The 21,995-nt window shown below is 46.9% G+C and overlaps 1 protein-coding gene across 2 annotated transcripts in view; it reads left to right on the forward strand.

The window, feature by feature from the left end:
• The window catches only part of L1CAM (L1 cell adhesion molecule), a 136,823-nt gene that overhangs the window by 72,210 nt on the left and 42,618 nt on the right, over positions 1–21,995 (forward strand). For both annotated transcript variants that reach the window (XM_084836007.1, XM_084836008.1), the window contains exons 12-18: positions 631–797; positions 2,068–2,227; positions 2,325–2,449; positions 6,950–7,051; positions 11,218–11,415; positions 13,051–13,121; positions 21,439–21,658. In XM_084836007.1, the coding sequence (XP_084692133.1) occupies positions 631–797; positions 2,068–2,227; positions 2,325–2,449; positions 6,950–7,051; positions 11,218–11,415; positions 13,051–13,121; positions 21,439–21,658 (1,043 nt within the window). The remainder of the gene's footprint in view (positions 1–630; positions 798–2,067; positions 2,228–2,324; positions 2,450–6,949; positions 7,052–11,217; positions 11,416–13,050; positions 13,122–21,438; positions 21,659–21,995) is intronic.

Here is a 21,995-nt window from a genome sequence, read left to right on the forward strand (position 1 = left end):
ATAGGGCGCATGTTCGGTTGCCATGGAATGTCGTTGAGTGTCAGTTGGCAATGCCTTAGTGCTCATGTATGACTGATAATAGCTCCCACATGCTCGCTAATCACATGGGTCTCATGGAATCTCTTTCCAACTTTGCATCTCCTAGTTCTGCCATCTGACTAAGAGGGTAAAATCCTGATTGGGCCTGTTCTGAAAAAGGGAGCCTGTCAGGGCAGTCAAGACAAACCAAGTCACAAAACATACTTGGAAAGGAGGGGCTGCTTATTCCAAGAAGAGACTGGGGGAGAAACACTCTGAAGCATGATAAACAAGGAAGGCTGCTAGTGTCAAACTGGAGTGGATCCTATTTAAGTTTCCTGCCTTTCTTTTTTTCTGGCTAGGCTCCTTGGTCTTTAACAGCTACACAGCATGCAAAAGTTCTCAATGGATAATTTTATCTGGCATAGAGATGCTGTCATGGGGTGGAAGGAATATTAATTTGTTTGAGTTTATGCCCATCATGTAGATCTTAAAGTCACAGGAAAAGCCTGACAGGATTTTTTAAAAGAGGTGGCAGCGACCCTAAGTTGAGAGCGGAGAGTTTTCTCTTTCATACACTACACTCCTCCCCTTACACCCCTCCTCCCCCAGGTTTATGGAAGATATGTACCCTGCCCTAGATGATGAACGGAGCTTTCTATTCACAAATGGGACTTTGCTGCTCAACCAAGTACAGCGTGAGGATGCAGGGAACTTCACGTGTGTGGCTGCGAATGACCAGAACAACATCTCCATCACGGCCCGCCTTATCGTCAAAGGTGGGAGCAGGTTTCCCAGCATGCACCTATGATGTTGGATATATGAAACCAAAGAGAACTTGCATGATAGGAAGCAGTCAGCCCTAAGGCAGAATGAGGCACGGTGGGAAGAAAAGTGGTCAGGGCTCAGGAAGGTATTGTGACGTTGGAAAAATAAGTGTGCCCGTGTCCAGCTTCCTCTAGCCTAAGCAGTCACTGTAGGCTAGCGGAAGCTGAAAAAACAGCCTCAGCTCAAGGGAGCAGATCACATTTCATCCTGTTTGCTCAGAGCTTTCAGCCACAGCTTCTGAGGCCTTTAGCTAAGGCTCTCCCTCTCTCCTCCTTCACAAGCTCCACAAATGGATTTTATAGGTATATGCCAGAATTCTGTCTCCCCACCATAAAATCAGGGGATGATTCAGGCTACCCCAGGTCTCCTGCCATCTCCTGTAGGGTGGACTTAGGGCCAGAACAGATATTACGTTAAATCTTTGTCTAGCAGCTCCATCTTTTGTTCATTTTTTTACTCTAGAGTAGGTGCAGGGCCCCCGATCCAGATCTTAAAAGCCCCCCCCATGCTATGATCCCAGTCTGAATTGGGCCCCCTACACCTACTCTAGAGTTAAAGAGGGGGGGAGATAGCTGCTAGACACAGATTTAAAGTAATGTCTGCTTTGGCCCATAGGTAAGCTCTTGGCCTGGTAACCAGTCTCTGGCTTCTCGACAATAAGGCTGGTACCTCTCCAGGGGTGGTGGTGAGAAAAAGTTGTTGCTTATTTGTGTATGTTAAAATATTTATTCACATACAAAAAAATTGACTTTTTTCCAGTGTTGGGGATTACTTAAAAATAATCTCTTCTGACAGAAAATAAATTGGCTGAGGTAATTTAAAGCTAGCAATATGCCAGCTGTGATCAAGTGAAATGGCTGCTTCAGCGGTAATGGCTTTGGGGTGCCGCCAAAGATGACAGCGTGGCAGACAGGTCTAAAGTGTTCTCCTGGTTCATTTTAGTGTGGTGGATGCAGGAGAACATCTCAGCAGATTGTACCCTATGATAAATCATTGGGGTGGGTGTACCATTTTGGATTTTCCACCTCAGGCATCAAAATATCTTGGGCTGACCCTGGCTATAATGGGAAGAGCTCAAACCACACTGAAGAATGGTGGGAAAAGAGAGGCCATGCAAGGTACATTTATGAGAGGTCTACTAGATAGAAGTATCTTGCCTCAAGTCTCAGCAAGGCATGATGGGAACAAAGGACACAACTCCTCATTCTGTCCCTATTTCAGGAGCCACACAGTTTGAAGTGGGGCCTACAAACACAGAGGAGAAGAAAGGCAAGAGTGTGACATTCCACTGTAAGGTGTTGTTCGATGAGACCATTCCAGAGCATGGTATCCAGTGGCACCTAAACGGGCGGGTCATTAAGGAGTCAGATGACAATAACAAGTGAGTGAAGTGAGCAGGGCACCATTGCATGAAGGCTTGTAGTCTGAGAGAAACCCTGTGTTGCACAGACTGTGTCCATCTATCTGTCCTTCCCTAGATATTTCATCAATGACACATCTCTGACAGTCACCAATCTGGACTACTCTGACCAAGGACTATACAGCTGCCTGGCTTGGACAGCTCTTGACTCTGTGGAGAAAAGTGCCAAGCTTTCAGTTTATGGTAAGTACCCAAAAGGAGACAACGAATATTGGTCCTTTCCCTCTTGTGGTTGCACTCCTAACCAGCGAGTGATCAAAGAGATGGAGTGAAGTAGCTGCCACAGGTGGCAGATTTGGGGGCACCATTAAAAGATGGCCACTTGTTAGTTATAAGGCTACAAGCTTTAATTGAAAGATGCATCAACCTGCGTTGGTTATTGGTAGGTGCAATTAAACCCCCACTAAAATTAGCTTTAGTGCTTATTTGATGGGGACAATTCTAATCGGTAAGAGCAAATTTTAATAGGTGGGGCTACAAGTTAAGGGCACACTTGGTTGTTTTTTGTTGTTTTCAGGCAAATTTGTTTCTGGTATGTTACAGTAATAAATTTTTTAAAATATTAATGATGGCTTCTAACAGCGACAGGCAGGGGCGACGTTAATAGAGGACCTACCTGGGCATGGGCCCTGGATCTTTATTGAGCTGTGCCCTGGATCTTTTGAGCTGCCCTTATTGCCATTTTTTTTTACATTTTCCTATTGACTTGCATTGGAAAACAGAAACGGCCATAACGTTTTTATTTTGTGCGATAAATACATGAAATTTGGAGACCTGGTAGAGCCCATGGAGCTGATTGAACCCACCCAGTTTCAGGCAGTTAGGTCCAGTGGCTTTTGTGCTAGTCACAGGTAAAATTTGTTATTTTCAAGAAAATGCATCAAAGCAAAGAGCTATATTTTTTGTGTGCTTCCACATAAGTGCATAGAGTTTGGGGACCTGGTAGCCCCTATATAGATGACTGAATCTGCCATATTTCAGACAGTTGGGCTTAGTAGCTTTTGTGCTAGCCACAGGTAAAATTTGCCTTTTTCAAGAAAATGTGTCAAAGCAAAGAGCTATACTTTTTTTGTTCTTCCACATAAGTGCATGGAAATTGGGGACCTGTCAGCCCCTGTGGTGCTGATTGAACCCGCCAAATTTCAGGCAGTTAGGTCCAGTGGCTTTTATGCTAGTCACAGGTAAAATTTGCTATTTTCAAGAAAATCTGTCAAAGCAAAGAGCTTTATTTTTTGTGTGTGCTTCCACATACATGCATGGAATTTGGGGACCTGGCAGCCCCTATGGAGCTGACTGAACCTGCCAAATTTCAGACAGTTAGGTCCAGTGCTAGCCATGCGTTAAGTTTCCTTTTCTCGAAGACTAAGACAAAAAGTATAAACTGCTGAGCCACATACGGGATTAGAGATCCTAATCAGAAGGTATTTAAGGTGGCCATTAGGAGGGTACTATCCCTAATCTCTGGTGTGGGGTTTTTTTGAGGTGCAAAAACCCTCTCTCCCCCTACTTTTCTGCTCTTACATGCCCACTGTTGGGAGCTTGCCTGCAATGAAATTTTGAAGAGGGAGAAGGAAGGGAAGAAATAGCTTCATGTGAAATACTGGGATTTTACACAGCACCTGATTTTTCTGACCCAAAGTGGAACCTTTGGCTTCTGCAGACGTTTAGTAGCTTCGGTACAGCAAAGGATCCAATTAGTTTCCACAAACTTCTTTCTCCCCCTCCACTTTAATTTCTCCAAAATAGCAGTAGGACTCAAATTATTTGAAAAGGAGGGTTAGAACTATATGGTATCATGGCTGAGGAACTGCTAAGGCTTTTAAACAGGTTCTACTGTTTTTAAAAAGCTAGAAAAAGCCCTCAGCCACCTCACCTCATAAAGTTAATTTAAGTATGTGCAATCCTTACAAACCCTCTACAGCCTCCTAAATTCCTCTAAAATACTACCTCGATTTGGCTTAGGGAATTCTCTCTACGCTACCCTCCCCCTGCCCCACGCATTTCCTATCACCATTCTTCTTTTCTTCTTTCCTCCCCTATCCTGTTCTGTCTTTCTCTTCTTTATTCCACCCAGAGCATATCTTGGGGAATTCTTAAAGAGAATTCTCTTCGGTGGGCAAGAGAAGTTCTGAACTATATTTGACTTTATACAAACAGACAAGAGGGTTGGTTTTTCTTCTTCTAATTCAAGCTTTTGAGAAAAATAGGTTCACATGGTTGCAAAGAAACAAATCTGGGGCTGTTCTGTTTGTCAGTTGCCATTATCCAGCAATAGGAAGGGCTGTAGCTCAGTGGTAGAGCACAGGCTTGGCATGCAGAAGGTCACAGGTTCAATCTCCAGCATCTCCAGGAAGGACTAGAAAGGATCCTGCCTGAAACTCTGGAGAGCCACTGCTGCCAGTCAGTGTCAACAATACTGCGCTAGATGGACCCAGGGTCTGACTCAGTATAAGGCAATTTCCTACGTTCCTATAGACAGAAAGCTTTAATAAAAATAGGAGTTTTTGGTTTATTTTTTTAAGTGGAGGGGAGATAAATACTGCTCATTTATACAATAATTATACAATCCTATGTATGCCTACTTAGAAGCCCCATTATGTTTAATGAGGCTTACCCTCAGGAAAGTGCATAGGATTCCAGCACGAGTTACTTTTTCAGGGAGGTTTGCACCTTGATATTCTGCAAGTTTACTCAGAAATAAGTCCTGAGTAGTGAGCATGGTACTGCAGGCTTAATACAGTGCCTGCCCAATTCCATCTATTGAATTGACTACCCTTTCAGCTCAGTCCTATGCATGTTTTGTCATTTGTGTTTTTTTTTTCATTTGCATGAACTCTAGTTTCAGTGGTGAGGGAAAGGCACTTAGTACATGCTCAGAGTTTCTCCATAAATGAACCGTAGTTTTGAAAACAGACTCATTGGCTGAATCCTGGTGAAGTCTTGGCACAAATAAAGTTATGGGGAGGAAGATACAGTGAGAGCTTGTGCATAACAAGGAGGAGGTAGAGGAGAGTTGCACAAAACAAGACATCTGTTTTTATGAAGAGTTGCTGGAGGATGGTAGGATGAGGAGGGATGGTTGCATGGAGGGGAATAGAATTGGTAGGGGGAGAATGTAAGTGCTCAGTGGTGAAAGAAATGCTCAGAGGCACTCTATATTTAAGAACATAAGAAGAGCCATGCTGCATCAGACCAAGGTCCATCTAGTTCAGCATTCTGTTCACACAGTGGCCAACCAGATGCCCACGGGAAACCCAACGAATAGGACATGAGTGCAATAGCACCTTCCCACCCATGTTCCCCTGCTGCTAATATTGGTAAAGTGTAAATAAATTCTAGTAATTCTAAAGTTGTATGCATGTATATCCTTCAGAAACTTTGCAGGTTTCTTGCCTGGGAGACACCTCTCATGACCTGTGCATTTTCATACAGATTTACCCAAAAAACTATTGGGAAGGGGTGAAAGGAAAGCAAATCACTCCCTCCCCCAAATTGGAGAACTCCCCTTCCACATGAACTGCTGCACCTATCCTTCTGAAACTTTGCTGGTTTCTTACTTACAGACAACTCTAGGCTGTCTATACTTCTCAGAACAATGGTACACAAGGAAAATAGGGAGAGAAGTATGTCCTCTTTTGGAGACCTCAAAACGTCAAGGCCACCCTTGCACAAAAAACCTTGTGGCTATTATTCTGAAATTTGGAGACATGATCTCCTCCGATGGGGCAATGAATTCTGAAATGTTTATCCAATCCTTCCAAGTAATAAAAATGTTATTGGCAGTTCCCTTCAAAAGAAAATCAAAATATAAACCCTGCACCTATTTCTGACATTGGGCAGGTGTGATCCCCTTCTAGGGGGCTACTATGACTGAAGTTATCATCCAGTTCTGACTGAGAGAAAAAAGTTACATTTTTAAAAAAAAATTCCAATGGTAGTCAACAGCAAGCATAAAGACTCATTTTTCCAAACCTTGACTCAGGTTTGGTGCTGAGCTGAAATGGTCCGACTACAAATTGGCCAGAGCAGAAGTGGGATGTTTTCCAAAATGCTGAATCCGGGTCTGAGCTGAAGGGGGGGGGGGAGGGTCATTGCACACTTCTTATGTATGTATGTAATCTACACACACACAAGCACACCACATGCATACACACCACACACTTGGACAAATTTGTGTTGTGGGCCTGTGCCCCGGATCTTTTAAGAACCTAGCAACACCCCTGGTGACAGGTACATCATTCTTACACTTGCTTCAATATCTTAAAAAGAAGTGCTTCTTTTGATTAGCAAATTTTATTTAAATTAAATCAATTAATTAAGAGGCAAATGATTAATGAATGCCTTCAGGCTGTGGACAACCCTATCTGGGGGAGCGGGGAGAGGGGATTGGGGGTGGTAGTAAGAGGGCTGCCACCTCCAACTCAAACATGTTTTGAATAAGCCCTAGGAAATCTGCTAAAGGAGTTGGGAAGAAAATCTTAGGCTTTTATCTTGCGCAAGGGTGGGCAGAAGGTAGGTCTCCAGATGTTTGGACTTCAATTCCCATGAGCCCCTGCCAGCATGCCCAGTGGTCAAGAATGCTGGGAGTTGAAGGCCAAAACTTCTGGAGATCTACCTTCTGCCCAGCCCTGTTCTGAGGGGGTGGCAGCTCCCATGTGGCTCACATTATTGTCTCCCTGTCAGGCAAACCTGGCCCCGTGTCAAACCTGGAACTGTTGAGGCAGCCGGATCAGCAGGTAAAGCTGACATGGACACCAGGAGTTGATCACAACAGGCCTATCGAGGGTAAGAAATAGTGCTGAGTTAAAGAAAAATGTTGCCATATTATCTCTTGGTTAAAGAAAAACGTTGCCATATTATCAGCGTAGAACCCTCATCCAGAGCCTCAGGATTCATGGTTTATTGCCTCAGAACTCTCATACAAGGGATGTGTTTGGGAGGGCAGGACTCTAAACATAGCTTCCCCTGCACCCCTTCCTCTTTCTCTCACAGCAGCACCTGAAATCATAAAACCTCAGGAACATTCCTCATAATGCAGCACAGCTGCCGTGTTCCCCAGCAGTGGTGTAATGGAGCCAGGGCTCGCAGGGACACCACGCCGGCACTTTCTCATTAGCAGGGGCCCTGACATCATCTGCCACCCCCTCAGAATTCCTGTTCCCTCTGAGCTTAGCTGCAATCCTCACAGTAGTTGGGGGGAAGTGAATTTTCCCAGTGACAATATATTGTTCCTTATTGTAATGTAGATAAACTCCTAGAACTGGTTTGTTGATATGAATCAACACAGCTGCCTGCAGGTTTGGACCCTCCTTGGGGATGTGGGAATGGGGACTGTCATGATGAGTGCCTGCACTTCAAAATTTACCACTACACCACTGTTCCTCAGTTATTTATCCACTGTCTTTCACATCTAGCCTAGTTTAAAGCATAGACAGGAAAAAGACCAGAGGCCCATTTGTTGCTGTGTGATGTATGAAACGGCCCAGTGCTTCATTTGAGATATACCTGGAACTAGAAGCTATACTGAAATGGCACATTCATGATGATGGCATTTTCATTGATATTTGCAGACTGGCCTGGAGAAGATCATGCTTGTGAGCATGTGCAGAGAATACATTTCCTCCCCAGTGATAGGTTGTTGTTGTTGTTGTTCAGTCATTCAGTCGTGTTCGACTCTTCGTGACCCCATGGACCACAGCACGCCAGGCCTTCCTGTCCTCTGCTCTCTTCCGGAGCGTGCTGAAGTCCATATTCATTGCATCGGTGATGCTATCTAGCCATCTCATCCTCTGCCGGCCGCTTCTCCTTTTGCCTTCAGTCTTTCCCAGCATCAGGGTCTTTTCCAGAGAGTTTTCTCTTCGCATTAGGTGGCCAAAATATTGGAGCTTCAGCTTCATTATCTGTCCTTCCAATGAGCACTCAGGGTTGATTTCCTTTAGGATGGACTGATTTGACCTCCTTGCAGTCCAGGGGACTCGTAAGAGTCTTCTCCAGCACCACAGTTCGAAAGCATCAATTCTTCGGCGCTCAGCCTTCCTTATAGTCCAGCTCTCACAGCCATACGTTACTACTGGGAAAACCATAGCTTTGATTATATGGCCCTTTGTCGGCAAGGTGATGTCTCTGCTTCTTACTATGCTATCTCGGTTTGCCATAGCTTTCCTCCCAAGGAGCAAGCGTCTTTGAATTTCATGGCTACAGTCACCGTCTGCGGTGATCTTGGAGCCCAAGAAAATAAAATCTGTCATTGCTTCTATTTCTTCCCCTTCCATATGCCAGGAAGTGATGGGGCCAGATGCCATAATCTTCGTTTTTTTAATGTTGAGTTTCAAACCAGCTTTTGCACTCTCCTCTTTCACCCTCAACAAGAGGCTCTTTAGATCCTCTTCGCTTTCTGCCATTAGGGTGGTATCGTCTGCGTATCTGAGGTTGTTGATAATTCTCCTGGCAATCTTAATTCCGACCTGTGATTCATCCAACCCGGCATATCTCATGATGTACTCTGCATATAAGTTAAATAAGCAGGGTGACAATATGCAGCCTTGTCGTACTCCTTTCCCAATTTTGAACCAATCGGTTGTTCCATGTCCAGTTCTCACTGTTGCTTGTTGACCCTCGTACAGGTTTCTCAGGAGACAGGTAAGGTGGTCTGGTACTCCCATCTCTTTAAGAATTTGCCACAGTTTCTTGTGATCCACACAATCAAAGGCTTTAGCGTAGTCAATGAAGCAGAAATAGACATTTTTCTGGAATTCTCTTGCTTTCTCCATGATCCAGCGAATGTTGGTGATTTGATCTCTATTTCCTCTGCCTCTTCGAAACCCAGCTTGTACTTCCGGTAGTTCTCAGTTCGCATACTGCTGAAGCCTAGCTTGTAGGATTTTGAGCATAACCTTGCTGGCATGTGAAATGAGCGCAATTGTACGGTAGTTTGAACACTCTTTGGCATTGCCCTTCTTTGGAATTGGAATGTAAACTGACCTTTTCCAGTCTTGCGGCCACTGTTGAGTGTTCCAAATTTGTTGGCATATTGAGTGCAGCACATTAACAGCATCATCTTTTAGGATTTTAAATAGCTCAGCTGGAATACTGTCATCTCCGATAGCTTTATTGTTACTAATGCTTCCTAAGGCCCACTTGACTTCACTCTCTAGGATGTCCAGCTTGAGTTCAGTGACCGCACTATCATGGCTATCGGGGACATTCAGATCTTTCCTGTATAGTTCTTCTGTGTATTCTTTCCATCTCTTCTTGATCTCATCTGCTTCTGTTATGTCCCTGCCTTCTTTGTCCTTTATCATGCCCGTCTTTGCACAAAACGTTCCCTTGAGATCTCTGATTTTCTTGAAAAGATCTCTAGTCTTTCCCATTCTGTTGTTTTCTTCGATTTCTTTGCATTGTTCATTTAAGAAGGCCTTCTTGTCTCTCCTTGCTATTCAGTTGGGTATATCTTCCCCTTTCTCCCTTGCTTTTCGCTTCCCTTATTTCCTCAGCTACTTGTAAAGCCTCATCAGACAGCCACTTGGCTTTCTCGCATTTCTTTTTCTTTGGGATGGATTGAGTTGCTGCCTCCTGAACAATGTTACGGACCTCCGTCCATAGTTCCTCAGGCACTCTGTCTATCAGGTCTAATCCCTTAAATCTATTCCTCACCTCCACTGTATAGTCATAAGGGATATGATTTAGGTCATACCTGAATGGTTTAGTGGTTTTCCCGACGTTCTTCAATTTAAGCCGAAATTTTGCAAGAAGCAGCTCATGATCTGAGCCACAGTCAGCTCCAGGTCTTGTTTTTACTGACTGTATAGAGTTTCTCCATCTTTGGCTGCAAAGGACATAATCAATCTGGTTTCATTATTGACCATCTGGTGGTGTCCATGTGTAGAGTCGCCTCTTGTACTGTTGGAAAAGAGTGTTTGCTATGATCAGCGTGTTGTCTTGGCAAAACTCTATTAGCCTTTGTCCTGCTTCATTTTGTACACCAAGGCCATGCTTGCCTGTTATCCCGGTGATTTCTTGACTTCCTACTTTAGCATTCCAATCCCCTATGATGAAGAGGACATCTTTTTGGGGTGTTAGTTCTAGAAGGTGTTGTAGGTCTTCATAGAACCGATCAGCCTCAGCTTCTTCAGCCTCAGTGGTTGGGGCATAGACTTGGATTACTGTAATGTTGAATGGTTTGCCTTGGATTCGTACTGAGATCATTCTATCATTTTTAAGATTGTACCCCAGTACTGCTTTTCCCACCGTTTTGTTGACTATGAGTGCTACTCCATTTCTTCTCAGGGATTCTTGCCCACAGTAGTAGATTTGATGGTCACCTGAATTAAATTCGCCCATGCCTGTCCATTTTAGTTCACTGATTCCCAAGATGTCGATGTTCAATCTCGCCATCTCATGTTTGACCACCTCCAGCTTACCTTGATTCATTGATCTGACATTCCAGGTTCCTAAACAATATTGTTCTTTACAGCATCGGATTTTCTTTTCACCACCAGACACATCCACAGCTGAGTGTCCTTTAGGCTTTGGCCCAGCCGCTTCACCCTTTCTGGCGGTACTTGGAAATACCCTCTGCTCTTCCCCAGTAGTATATTGGACACCTTCCAACCTGAGGGAATCATCTTCCGGCATCATATCTTTTAGCCTTGTGATACGTTCCATGGGGTTTTCTTGGCAAGAATACTGGAGTGGGTCGCCATTTCCTTCTCCAGTGGACCACATTTTGTCAGAACTCTCTGCCATGACCTGTCCGTCATGGATGGCCCTGCATGGCATAGCTTATGGCTTCACTGAATTACGCAAGCCCCTTCGCCACAACAAGGCAGTGATCCATGAAGGGGAGTGATTGGTTAGGGCTTCCTGATTAAAGCAGATGGAAATCTTGGTTACCTCTGGGTTTGTTTGCTTTTACAACCAAACTCTCACAAGAAGCTCTCCTCTTCCCACAGAGTACACTGTCCTTTATGAAGAAAGCAAATTTGGCCCAGGAGAAAGGTTACTGTTAACCAGTGTGCCAGGAAATCAGCCATGGGCCATGCTTTCCCTCTCTCCATTCAAGAACTATACCTTCTATGTGCAGGCCAGCAACAATCAGGGGGACAGTGAGCTAAGTAGCCCATCTGCCAGTCACGTCACAAAGCCTGCAGGTAAGAGAGCCCAGAGTGCTGAGGAGAAGCATGTAGGGGTGGAAATGTCCTATAGGCAGCGCTCCTTGTAGGTGTCATCAGTAGTTTTGACATACATGTGTGTGTGTGTGTGTGTGTGTGTATGGGTGGGGGGTGAGGGCAGAGAGAGAGCTCCCAACTAGGGATGTCAGAGAAATCTGCAACAGAATCAAATGAGTCTAGATTCCTATGAATCCGACCCATGGATTCCACAGCAGACTGGCTTTTCCCGAGTCGCACAGATTCCATGGACTTGTGGACCGTTTTTTTAACTTTCTGGAATTTTACGCAAATATTGGCACAGAAAAATACGTAAAAAAAAAAAAAAACCAGCCAAAATTGCGCATTTCCCCTATAGGCTAAAGCATGAAAATGAGCACTTGGGGTGAGATTTGTGCATTTTTGCAAGTGTGAATTTGTGCAAATTTGGGAAATTGGAAAAAAATCCAATTCCGTCCTTAAGTGGACGACAGAATGAAAGGCACCTGACAATCCACGGAACGCAGACAGAATGGATTTTACAAAATTCATACATCCCTATTCCCAGCCTAGATAGGAGATGAAGTTAGGGGGAAATTACTTTCACAGGGCTGAAGAGTAGAGTGGATTGTGCATGTGTTATATATTTCCACACACACACAAAAAAGCCACAGAATTTGGAATTTAGGTGCAGTGGGTTGGACCCAGATTTAGTCATACTTAGTGTTGGCCAGGGGTGGGAAACCTATTTCAGCCCAAGGCCAAATTCAATTTCAGAGAAGCTGTTGGTGGCAGGACCAAAGGGGGGTAGGCCCCCAAATCCTAAGAATACCAGCATATTTTAGCTTAAAGCACTTCTTGCCAGTAACTAAGCCTTAGGGGAGGCATTTCAACCTTTTAGAATGGGGGGGAAAGGCACAAAAGCCAGGAAACCACCCAAAGATTGGTGGTTGGGAGAAAGGAGGTGGGTGTGTGGCCATTTGAGGAACCCCAATGGGTGGACTGGGACCCCAGGATTTGGCTCCTGGACCTGAGGTTCTCCACCCCTGAAGTAGACCCAGTGAAATCAATGGGGCAAGTTAGTCATGACTTAAGTCCCATTGATTTCCATGGGCCTGCTCTTAAGTATGATTATCCCTGCATCCAACCCAATATCCTGAAATCCCCAGCTTTCATTTAAAAAATGGGTGTGGGGACATTAACAGGTGCCTAACTAGCCTAAATGGCTGTGAAGATACACTGTAAAGTGTGTTGTTCACAATGCGGGGTGAAATGAGGGCTCAGCAGAATTCTCTGTCATTGAGGGGTGTGAGCTTCAGGTCCCTGTAGAGCTTACTGCCCCCTGCCTGCTGAGCAGAAGCAGAATGAGCCTACACCATCTAGGGAAAGGCAGGAACGCTTTATTCCTCCAACTGAACAATCCAACTTTCCTTGGTGTGGAATTGGAGCTACACTGGTGTCACGTGTTGAGTGTGCACAGGCCCAGAAAGAGGGAGACCCCGAGTTCAAGCCCCAATTCTCTCATGACCCTCATGGGTTGCCTGTAAAATGACAGACCGGATCCTCGCCTTCAGAGAGTTGTAAAGGAATTGCATGATGACACCGAAGCCAGCCTAACTCTGCTCCTTTCCTTCGTAGCCCCTCAGCAGAATCCAACTGAAGTCAAAGGAGAGGGAAATGAAACCACCAATATGATCATCACCTGGACGGTAAAATAGAAATACTCTTGCCTGACTGGAATGGGTCCCCCTCAACCTGCTCCTCTCTCTCAGTGTCAATAGCCTTGGCGTGCTCTGTGCTCTGTAAGACTAAGCAATGGAGTGTCAAGTGGTTACTAGAGCCAGTGGCTGGGGGTTATGAGAGTTGTAGTCCTATGTTGGCTGGGGATGCTGGGAGTTGTAGTCCAACACTGCTTTAAGAGCTCGGTGGCTGGTAGAAGCCCCCCAGGCGCTATCATGCAATTTCAGCCTCTAAAAACACATTTTTCACATGTCCCTTTCAGTGTTCTCAGTCAGTCATTAGTATCAGATTCCTTACTGAGCGAGAAACATCACTTGCTGTGTGTGTGCAACGAATGCATCAGCCAGAATCACAAACTCAGCACCTTGCCATTTCACCTCCGCCACGATGTCTGTCCGTGTGCCTGCTAAACTATTCGAAACACAAAGGGACCATCTCAGCATGGGATGACCCTAACACAATGCGTGACAGGTCCCCCCTGGATGCCCCCAATGGAGCGAATCCAATCAGACGTCAAGGTCTGAATGGAAGTCGCACCGGGCTTTATTTATTTATTTGCACACAGGATTTATGCCACTTTTCCAGAAGTTCAAAGTTGTGGGCAAACAAAACAAAACAAAAAAACCCCACAGACAGATCATCGTCAAATTCACATCTCACAGTGTCCAAAACCAGCAATGGCAATCTAATATCCAACAAATCGGCGACAGTTCATCCCATTTAAATTGAACTCGACCCCAGTAGAACAAAATGTTCTTTGGAATGTTCAGGCTGTTCCACGTACATCTCAGTATAATCATGCCAACAACCCTGTAAGGTAGGCTAAATATTCTTATACCCTTATTTCAGGGGTGGAGGAACATGCTGAGATGGGGGTGAGATTTGAACTGGGCTCTTTCCAATTCGCACACTTAACCATTCAATCACTATATTTGGGCTCTGGGAATAATATTCCCTCCCTGCCCCTGCCCCAAGTCAGACAGCTCAATGACCAGCTTGGTTCTGGGGGATTCCCCCCTCCTTTCCTCCGTAGCACGTAAGTTGGCTAAATGTCTGGAGTCACCCGATGCTGGCTGCTCTACAGGCCTCTAGGATTACTGCACTTATTCCACATAGCTTCCCCTGGCACTCTGCGGTCCAAATGACAGGGTCTGATCCAGGGAGGAGCTGCGTGTGGTGGCATCCTTTTATGTTCACTGAGCAGGGCTTGCCATGTGTGCGTGAGTGGGCCCTTGGTTGGTGTGGCCTACAGGCGGGGAAGGTGTGTCCTGCAGCATGTCGGAGTGTTGTGCTTCTGTCGCAGCAGTGTATGCACACACGCCACTCGATCTTCTCTGTGTTTGGGTTCACTGTGTTGTTTACATTCCAGTGCTGAGAGGCAGCAGTGGCGTGTTCATCCTGCCATGTGTTTGCCTTCCGGCATTGTCCCCCAAATGCTTGTGCTTGCCATAATGATGGGGAAGCTGGGCTGCGTTCCCAGGAGAGAGCCGCTGCCAGACGTTTCCATTCAGGGAGGCTTATACCAAGTTCAGCTCGGCCAATCTTGCCAAAATACTGGCGGTGAAGGAGACGGTCTCTGCTGCCTCAGCTGGCCTGGCATCAGCCGCCCCGCACGGTTCATTTATGACCCTAAGGGAAGTTACCATGTGGTTTCACCTTCTTTTTTGATATGGCTGCAGTCAGAGGGATCATCTTTCTTGTACTTACTTGTGCTTGGGACACTGAGGTAACCTCATTTTAGCGCCGTTCTCAGTGGAGGCTGGTGGCTCCTATGTTAGTGGGGTAGTGAATCCGCTGTGGGTTTCAGTCAGAACCAGCGGGAATTCTAAAGAAGCTTCAGCACCTTGGATAGGTCCTTTGGAGTTCTGACTGGTTCTGACTGAAACCCAGAGCAGATTCACTGCCGCATTGACACAGGAGCCACCAGTCTCCGCTGGCCATTCTACTCATTACACACAGAACAAGGTGATAGTCTGTGGTCAGAATCATGTCTTCAGCTTCCTTGTGGAAGGTGACGAGGGGTTTTATGCTCCCACAACTTTAAAAAGTAAAACAAAATAAATCTCTGCCTGTAGAAAATGAGTGTGTGAATTAGAAAAACTTAGCAGCTTTCATCCTTTCCCTAGTGTTTTAATTTACTACATGCAGGGAACGCTTTATGTAGGGGAGCACTGAAAAAAATGAATGCATCCCAATACATTCAGAAGTGGTGCTGTTCAGAATTGTACCTCCTGTCCCCAGTAACAAATGGTACAGCCCAAAGTGTTCCCTGCAGACAGAGCTGCAAGCCCAATCGCCACTGCTGAATTGCTACCAAATTTCAGCAGCAATTCAGAGGTGAGAAAAAAGCTGCATTTTGCCTCTAAAACGAGGTGCGCATGGGATATGCACCTTGTGTTAATGCAAATTCCCACTACCCTGGACTTCCAGGAGCACAATTCTGCATGCCTTGTTTTAAATCAAAAATGCATTTTTTTCACCACCAAATTGCTGCTGAAATCCAGCAGCAATTGGGGGATGGCGATTTCAGCAGTGGTGGGGTGTGTGGTCCCTGCTGGGTTCCAGGGTGTGGAAGCTGGACCTCAGACCCTCCAAAGTTGTTCACTCCTGCTCTGGACAAAGCAAGGTAGCAGAGCAAACACCTAGTAAGCACTGCAATTCTTTTTGGCAGGTCTACCTTTAAGAGATGGTTGGTAAGCAAAATATTGGCAGGAGAAGCATCTGGAAGCAGTAATGGGAAGGGAGCACCTGTTGAATGTCTTCCTGTTACATGCTTCTTAATGGTTTGCAAGCCCTGCCAGAAAAGAAGAGGTGGCCACCCTACATCCAGTTGATTGGTACATCTATCTGAATGTACGAATATATTTCAGATACATACGCATTTCAGAAATACCAGTGTATTTCAGATACATCTATCTGAAAGCCATGGCAACCATCTCTAGTTTGATGGAGGAGGGCAGAGTGGCTCTCTTGTGGAGGGGGTGAGGCCAGAAATGGTGACTAGATCTGGGTACCAGCCACCACTTTGAACAACAGAGATGGGGCGGCGGGGTGGAAGTGTGACAGTGGCAAGGCAGGAGAGAGATTCTCAGGTTCTGTGGGTAGGGTCTAAGAGGCTTGGCAGACCTATTTTGGTATTTGGGTCAGCTGTAAAGGGACAGGATTGCACTGTATATTTTGCATAGGATTAGCACCTTTAGCAAAAATAATAGTGGCCCTGCTTTAACAGCATCCTCAATGTACAGTGGATGGAAATGGCTGAAGGAGATAGTATGGTTTATTTTCGAAAGCACTACGATTTTCTTCATTTCAAGTATAGAATCTGTTTTTCAGAAGTGATCATCGCTTTTTGTTTCCTGAATGAGGAATGTTCTTGGCTTGGAGGTAGGGATGTCAGAGAATTCCGCGACGGATCTCGGTGAGGCCGAATGCCAGTGCATCCGGCGCCCCGAAATCCGTCGTGGAACGAAGCCTCCTGTGGCTGCCATTCGCTTCCTCCTCTTCAGCCGTGATAGGCTACGTAAGTATTTACTAGCCTATCACGGCGGGGGGGGAACCCCAGCGTACGCAAATGGCGGCGGCTACCGCCATTTGCGTACACTGGGGTTTTTCCCCCTGCCGTGATAGGCTACATAAATATTTACGTAGCCTATCACGGCTCAATACAGGGACGCAAATGGTGGCAGCTACGACAGCTGCCATTTGCATCCCTGCAGGGCTGCCCAGCGCCCGGATGTCTGGCTGTGGGCGGCCAGAGCCGGCTGGCGGCTCCGTGGCTTGGCCGCGGAGCGGAGCCGGCCGGGCAGGATTCTGGGGAGAGGGACAGAGTGCCTCCCCCCGCGTTGAAGATTCCGGGGGGAGGGACGGAGCGCCTCCCCCCACCTGTGGAACCCGGTAGAGCCAGGTAAGCGGGGTTTCATACACCCCTACTTGGAGGAGTGGTAGTGGTGGAAAACCCTTCTTCGTTCCTTTTTTTTCCAACCCAGGAGCAGGGTCTTTTAACCCATGGTAAATTGGGAAGGGAAAGCTACAGGAGTAACCCAGAGAGACTGGAGAATCCTTAGTCACGCAAGAGGGAGGTTAAATGAACAGAAGCATTTAACTGGAAATTCCTCATTTGTAGTACCAGTCCACTCACTGAGATCTAATAACTTGAGATGCCAATGTTTCTGGAATTTCCCTCAGGGGTAGAAGTAGATACCTACACCCCTTTTATCATTCAAAAGGCAAAGAAATGTCTTATACAGAAGACAAAAAGTAAATATTGTCTCTGACAAAGAGTTCTTTACACTTGGAACGCCCAACAACAAAACACTAGGCTGCTTTGAAAAAATAAGTCATATTATTTCTTTCTGTTCCTTGTGAGATTTTCCTCTCTGGCATTTTCTGTGTTTGCCTTGAAAAAGCTTCAGCACTTTAGTTTTTGCTTTAGGCAGGGGTTGAAAGCACACCGGCAGGGCCAGTGAAGAAAGGTGGCAGCCCTCTTAACTGTGCAGAGCTCTGAGGTGGAGGAAGAGCCTTTCCTGGATCTTTGTGTGGGCTCCGCTTGCCCTTGCCCCTGGTCTTCTAAGACAGTGCCTCCCCCTGCTGGCCCTTGGGGAACTGCGGGGCCTGTGATGCCAGGATCCCTTAACCTTCTTCTTGCTCCTGTGCTCCACTTCCAGAGCCAGGCATTGCCGCTTTGTCTCCCACTTCATCATGGGATGCAGAGACAGGCATCCAGTGTCTGGACTGCTAGCTAGCAACATCAGCCGAGCGCTTTCTCACGGCTGGCGTGCTCCTGTAGCTTTTTAACAAGGGAGGAAGGGAAAGTGCAACGCTGCCCCTCCCTCTCCAGGTTTACACCCCAGAGAGTGAGCATCGACCTTTACTCTTAACAAGTGGGAGGTGAGGTCAGTGATGCAGCTAGGGCTGAACCTTGGGGCAGAAGTCCAGAGCCCCACAGCGCACACACAAACCCGGCCACCCAGACAGCAGCAGGTGATGAGGCAGTGGCAAACAGGCCTGGCGTCAGCGCCTAGGCTGGTATGGGCATACCAGGGCCCACTGGGACTGTTGCTGATCACCACAGCATCATTTGGGTTTTTGAAGTCATGATGGTGCTATGAGCTTAAATTGAAAAACTGCACGTGCTTAGGGTATTATTATTATTATTATTTTTAATCAGGGGTGGCAAACTGTTGCTGCTTTTGTTGTAACGTATCAGGAATGTAGAAGCGGTTGTAAAGCATGAAATGGCGGTGGATTGCGGGGGCAGAAGGGAAATGTTGCTTGTGTCCATTGCAACTGAAGTAATACACGATACAATTTAAAAGGGCTGGTTTTAACCTGTTAAGTCTTAAATGGTTTGGGCCCGAGTTACCTGAAGGACTGCCTTCTCCTCTACCAGCCTGCCCATGCTTTGTGGTCATCAATTCTTCTCGCTTGCCTGCCCCCAAGGCAGTTAGGCCAGTGAGTACAAGGGAATCAGCCTTTTCAGTGGTGACTCCACACCTCTGGAATCAACTTCCATCATGGGTTTGTCAAGCCCTTTCTTTGGAGGTCTTCAGGAAGGCTGTGAAGACCAACTTGTTATGGTGATTGTCTCCTAATCTGTGGGCTGGGCGTTGGTCCAAAATATCTGGAGATCTACTTTTTACCTACCCCCAGACTAGATGATGATGATGATATTTATACCCCGCCTTTTTCCCAGTACTGGGACACAAGGTGGCTTACAAAAATTAAAATATATACAATTAAAACATATGAAAATATACAAAAGTTAAAATATAGATTAAACAACAATACAATTAAAATTATATTAAAACATTAAAACAGCATTTTAAAACAGCATTTTAGCAGCTTACCCCCAGGTCCCAACTATGTCCCAAAAGCCTGCTGGAACAAGAATGTTTTAGCCTGCCTCCGGAAACACATCAAGGAGGGAGCCATCCTAGCCTCCCTGGGAAGGGTGTTCCACAGCCGTGGGGCAGCCACCGAGAAGGCCCTCTCCCAGGTTCCCTCTAAACGTGCCAGTGACAGTGGTGGGACTGAGAGAAGGGCCTTCCCAGAAGATCTCAGGACACAGGCAGGTTCATAAGGGAGGATACGGTCTTTCAGATAACCTGGACTGGAGCTGTATAGGGCTTTATAGGCCATAGCCAGCACTTTGAATTGTGCCTGGAAACAGACTAGAAGCCAGTGAAGCTGTTTTAACAAGGGAGTTGTATGCTCCCTGTAACCAGCCAAAGTCAACAGTCTGGCAGCAGGTCTTTGAACCAACTGCAGTTTCCAAACACTCTTCATAGGCAGCCCCACGTAGAGCATGTTGCAGTAATCCAAACGGGATGTAACTAAGGCATGTGTCACCGTGGCCAGATCAGACATCTCCAGGAACGGGCGCAGTTGGCGCACTAGTTTTAACTGTGCAAAAGCACTCCTGGCCACCGCTGAGACCTGAGCATCCAGGCTTAGGGCTGAATCCAGGAGCACCCCCAAACTGCGAACCTGAGTCTTCAGGGGGAGTGTAACCCCATCCAACACAAGCTGAATCCCTATTCCCTGATCTGTCTTTTGACTGACCAGGAGCACCTCTGTCTTGTCTGGATTAAGTTTCAATTTGTTCTCCCTCATCCAGTCCATTACTGATGCCAAACACTGGTTAAGGACAGAAACAGCTTCCTTGGAATCAGGTGGGAAGGAGTAGTAGAGCTGGGTGTCATCAGCATATTGGTGGCACCGAACTCCAAAACTCTGGACCACCTCTCCCAGCAGTTTCATGTAGATATTCAATAGCATGGGGGACAGAACAGAACCCTGAGGGACCCCACAAGCCAATGACCACAGAGTCGAACAAGCATCCCCCAACACCACCTTCTGAGTTTGCCCTGCTAGGAAGGAATGTAGCCACTGTAAAACAGCACCCCCAAGTCCCATCCCAGAAGAATACCATGGTCGATGGTATCGAATGCCACTGAGAGGTCCAGCAGAACTAACAGGGACACACTCCCCCTGTCCAGTTCCCGGCATAGGTCAGCCATCAGCCTCATGGGGTGGACCAGCCTAATTGGTCCCCACCCCTGCAGAGGCACCGAGTTCCAGTGAGTCTAAACCCCACCAGGGAGTGATCTGCCCATGACAATGGAACAACGGAAAGTTCCTCCACACCCAGATCACCGTCATCCTGCTCAGCATAGAAAACCAGGTCTAGAGTGTGACCTGCTGTATGAGTGGGGCCAGAAACCACTTGGAACAGACCCACGGTCATCATGGGGGACACGAAGTCCTGAGCTACTCCCGGCAGGGCAGCCTCGGCATGGGTGTTGAAGTCTCCCAGCAGAACAAGCCAAGGGGACTCCATCACCGCCGCCGAGATCACCCCGGCTAGCTCAGGAAGGGAGACTGTTGGGCAGCAGGTGGGCGGTACACCAACAGAATCCCTCTTCTGTCCTGAGCACCCACTTTTAAGTATACACACTCAAGCCCAGTAGACTGTGGGCCAGGATAAATACTATCCAGGTGAGGAGGATAGTATCACGATAGAGCACTGCAACTCCGCCCCCCTGCCCCCCAGGTCTAGCCTGCTGTTCTACAGAAAACCCTGGGGGACAAAGCTGAGATAGATTAACACCCCCAGGGTTTTCTGTAGAACAGCAGGCTAGACCTGAGATAGATCACATATGCAGCCCTTCACTGCTCTCTCTGTGACCCACAGAACCCCGCCCACTTTGCCCTGCCACCCAGTTGATAAGCCATCAACTGACTGGTGGGGAACAGACGGCTATTTCCCTACTGCTGCAGTGATTTGTATCAGGATTGCTGGGAGGAGGGTGAGGTTTACGCTTCTTCACCCGCCTAGCAATCCTAATGCAGAGATCGCTGTCTTATCACTGCTAATAGCAGTGAGGAAACAGCATTCTGAATCCGCCCCCCCACACACACACACACACACCGTCCCATCCCCTGATCTCAGCAGGCAAGGAGGGCAGATGTAAACCTCCCCATCCCTGTGCACTGAGATGTGTGCTCGCGCGCATGCATGTATATTAGGCATGGGTGACTCCATCAAGCTCAGTTTCACTCAGTTCTCCTTCTACTGCTAAGTTAATTCCGTCGTATTTCCTCATCAGATTGATATTTATTTATTTATTTATTTTAGTATTTATGTATTTTTGCACGCATTTTTGTGTGCATTTTTTCAAACGTGCATGCATGTTTGCAAGCGATCCAGCAGGGCGATTCTGATGCCATGCATGACTGTCCCTTGTTCCTCTTCTCCTCCCCTCACCCATGCCACGTCCCTTTCAGCCCTTGGCTCCCAGTGAGTGGCACGCCCCAGTGCTGAGATACCATGTGCAGTGGCGGCTAGAGAACCAAGCCCAGTGGAACGAGACAGAAGTCGAAGCCCCCCCTGTTGTGGTGACGGACACCCCTGTCTTCTCACCCTACGAGATCAAGGTGCAGGCATGCAATGACTATGGCAAAGGACCTGAACCTCTCGCCAGACGTGGCTACTCGGGGGAGGATGGTGAGTCAGGACAGGGAGGGATGCCCTCTATAGAAATGACTACAGAACGGGCATCCAGGTGTGTGTGTTGCGGCATGCAGCATGTGGACTGAGGGCTACGCTGCACACTATGTCAAATGTGCAGCTTTGTGGGTGATCATAACCTTTTCTTTAACTTGCGTGTGAGCACTTGGGCCCCCGGTACAGACGGGGAACACTGCATTCAGGTGGGGGAGGGGTGCTTCAACCAGTGTTGTTCTTTCTTTCATAATCTCCAGTGTGTGGGGAACAGTGGCGGGGAGAGGGGGAATTTAAAGGCGAAAAAGTGGTTGGGTGGGACCACTTGCATGTTGAGGTC

This window comes from Heloderma suspectum, chromosome 2 (genome assembly GCF_057233095.1).
Source record: "Heloderma suspectum isolate Gila_16-S chromosome 2, 16-S_ref, whole genome shotgun sequence".
Lineage (NCBI taxonomy): Eukaryota > Metazoa > Chordata > Lepidosauria > Squamata > Helodermatidae > Heloderma > Heloderma suspectum.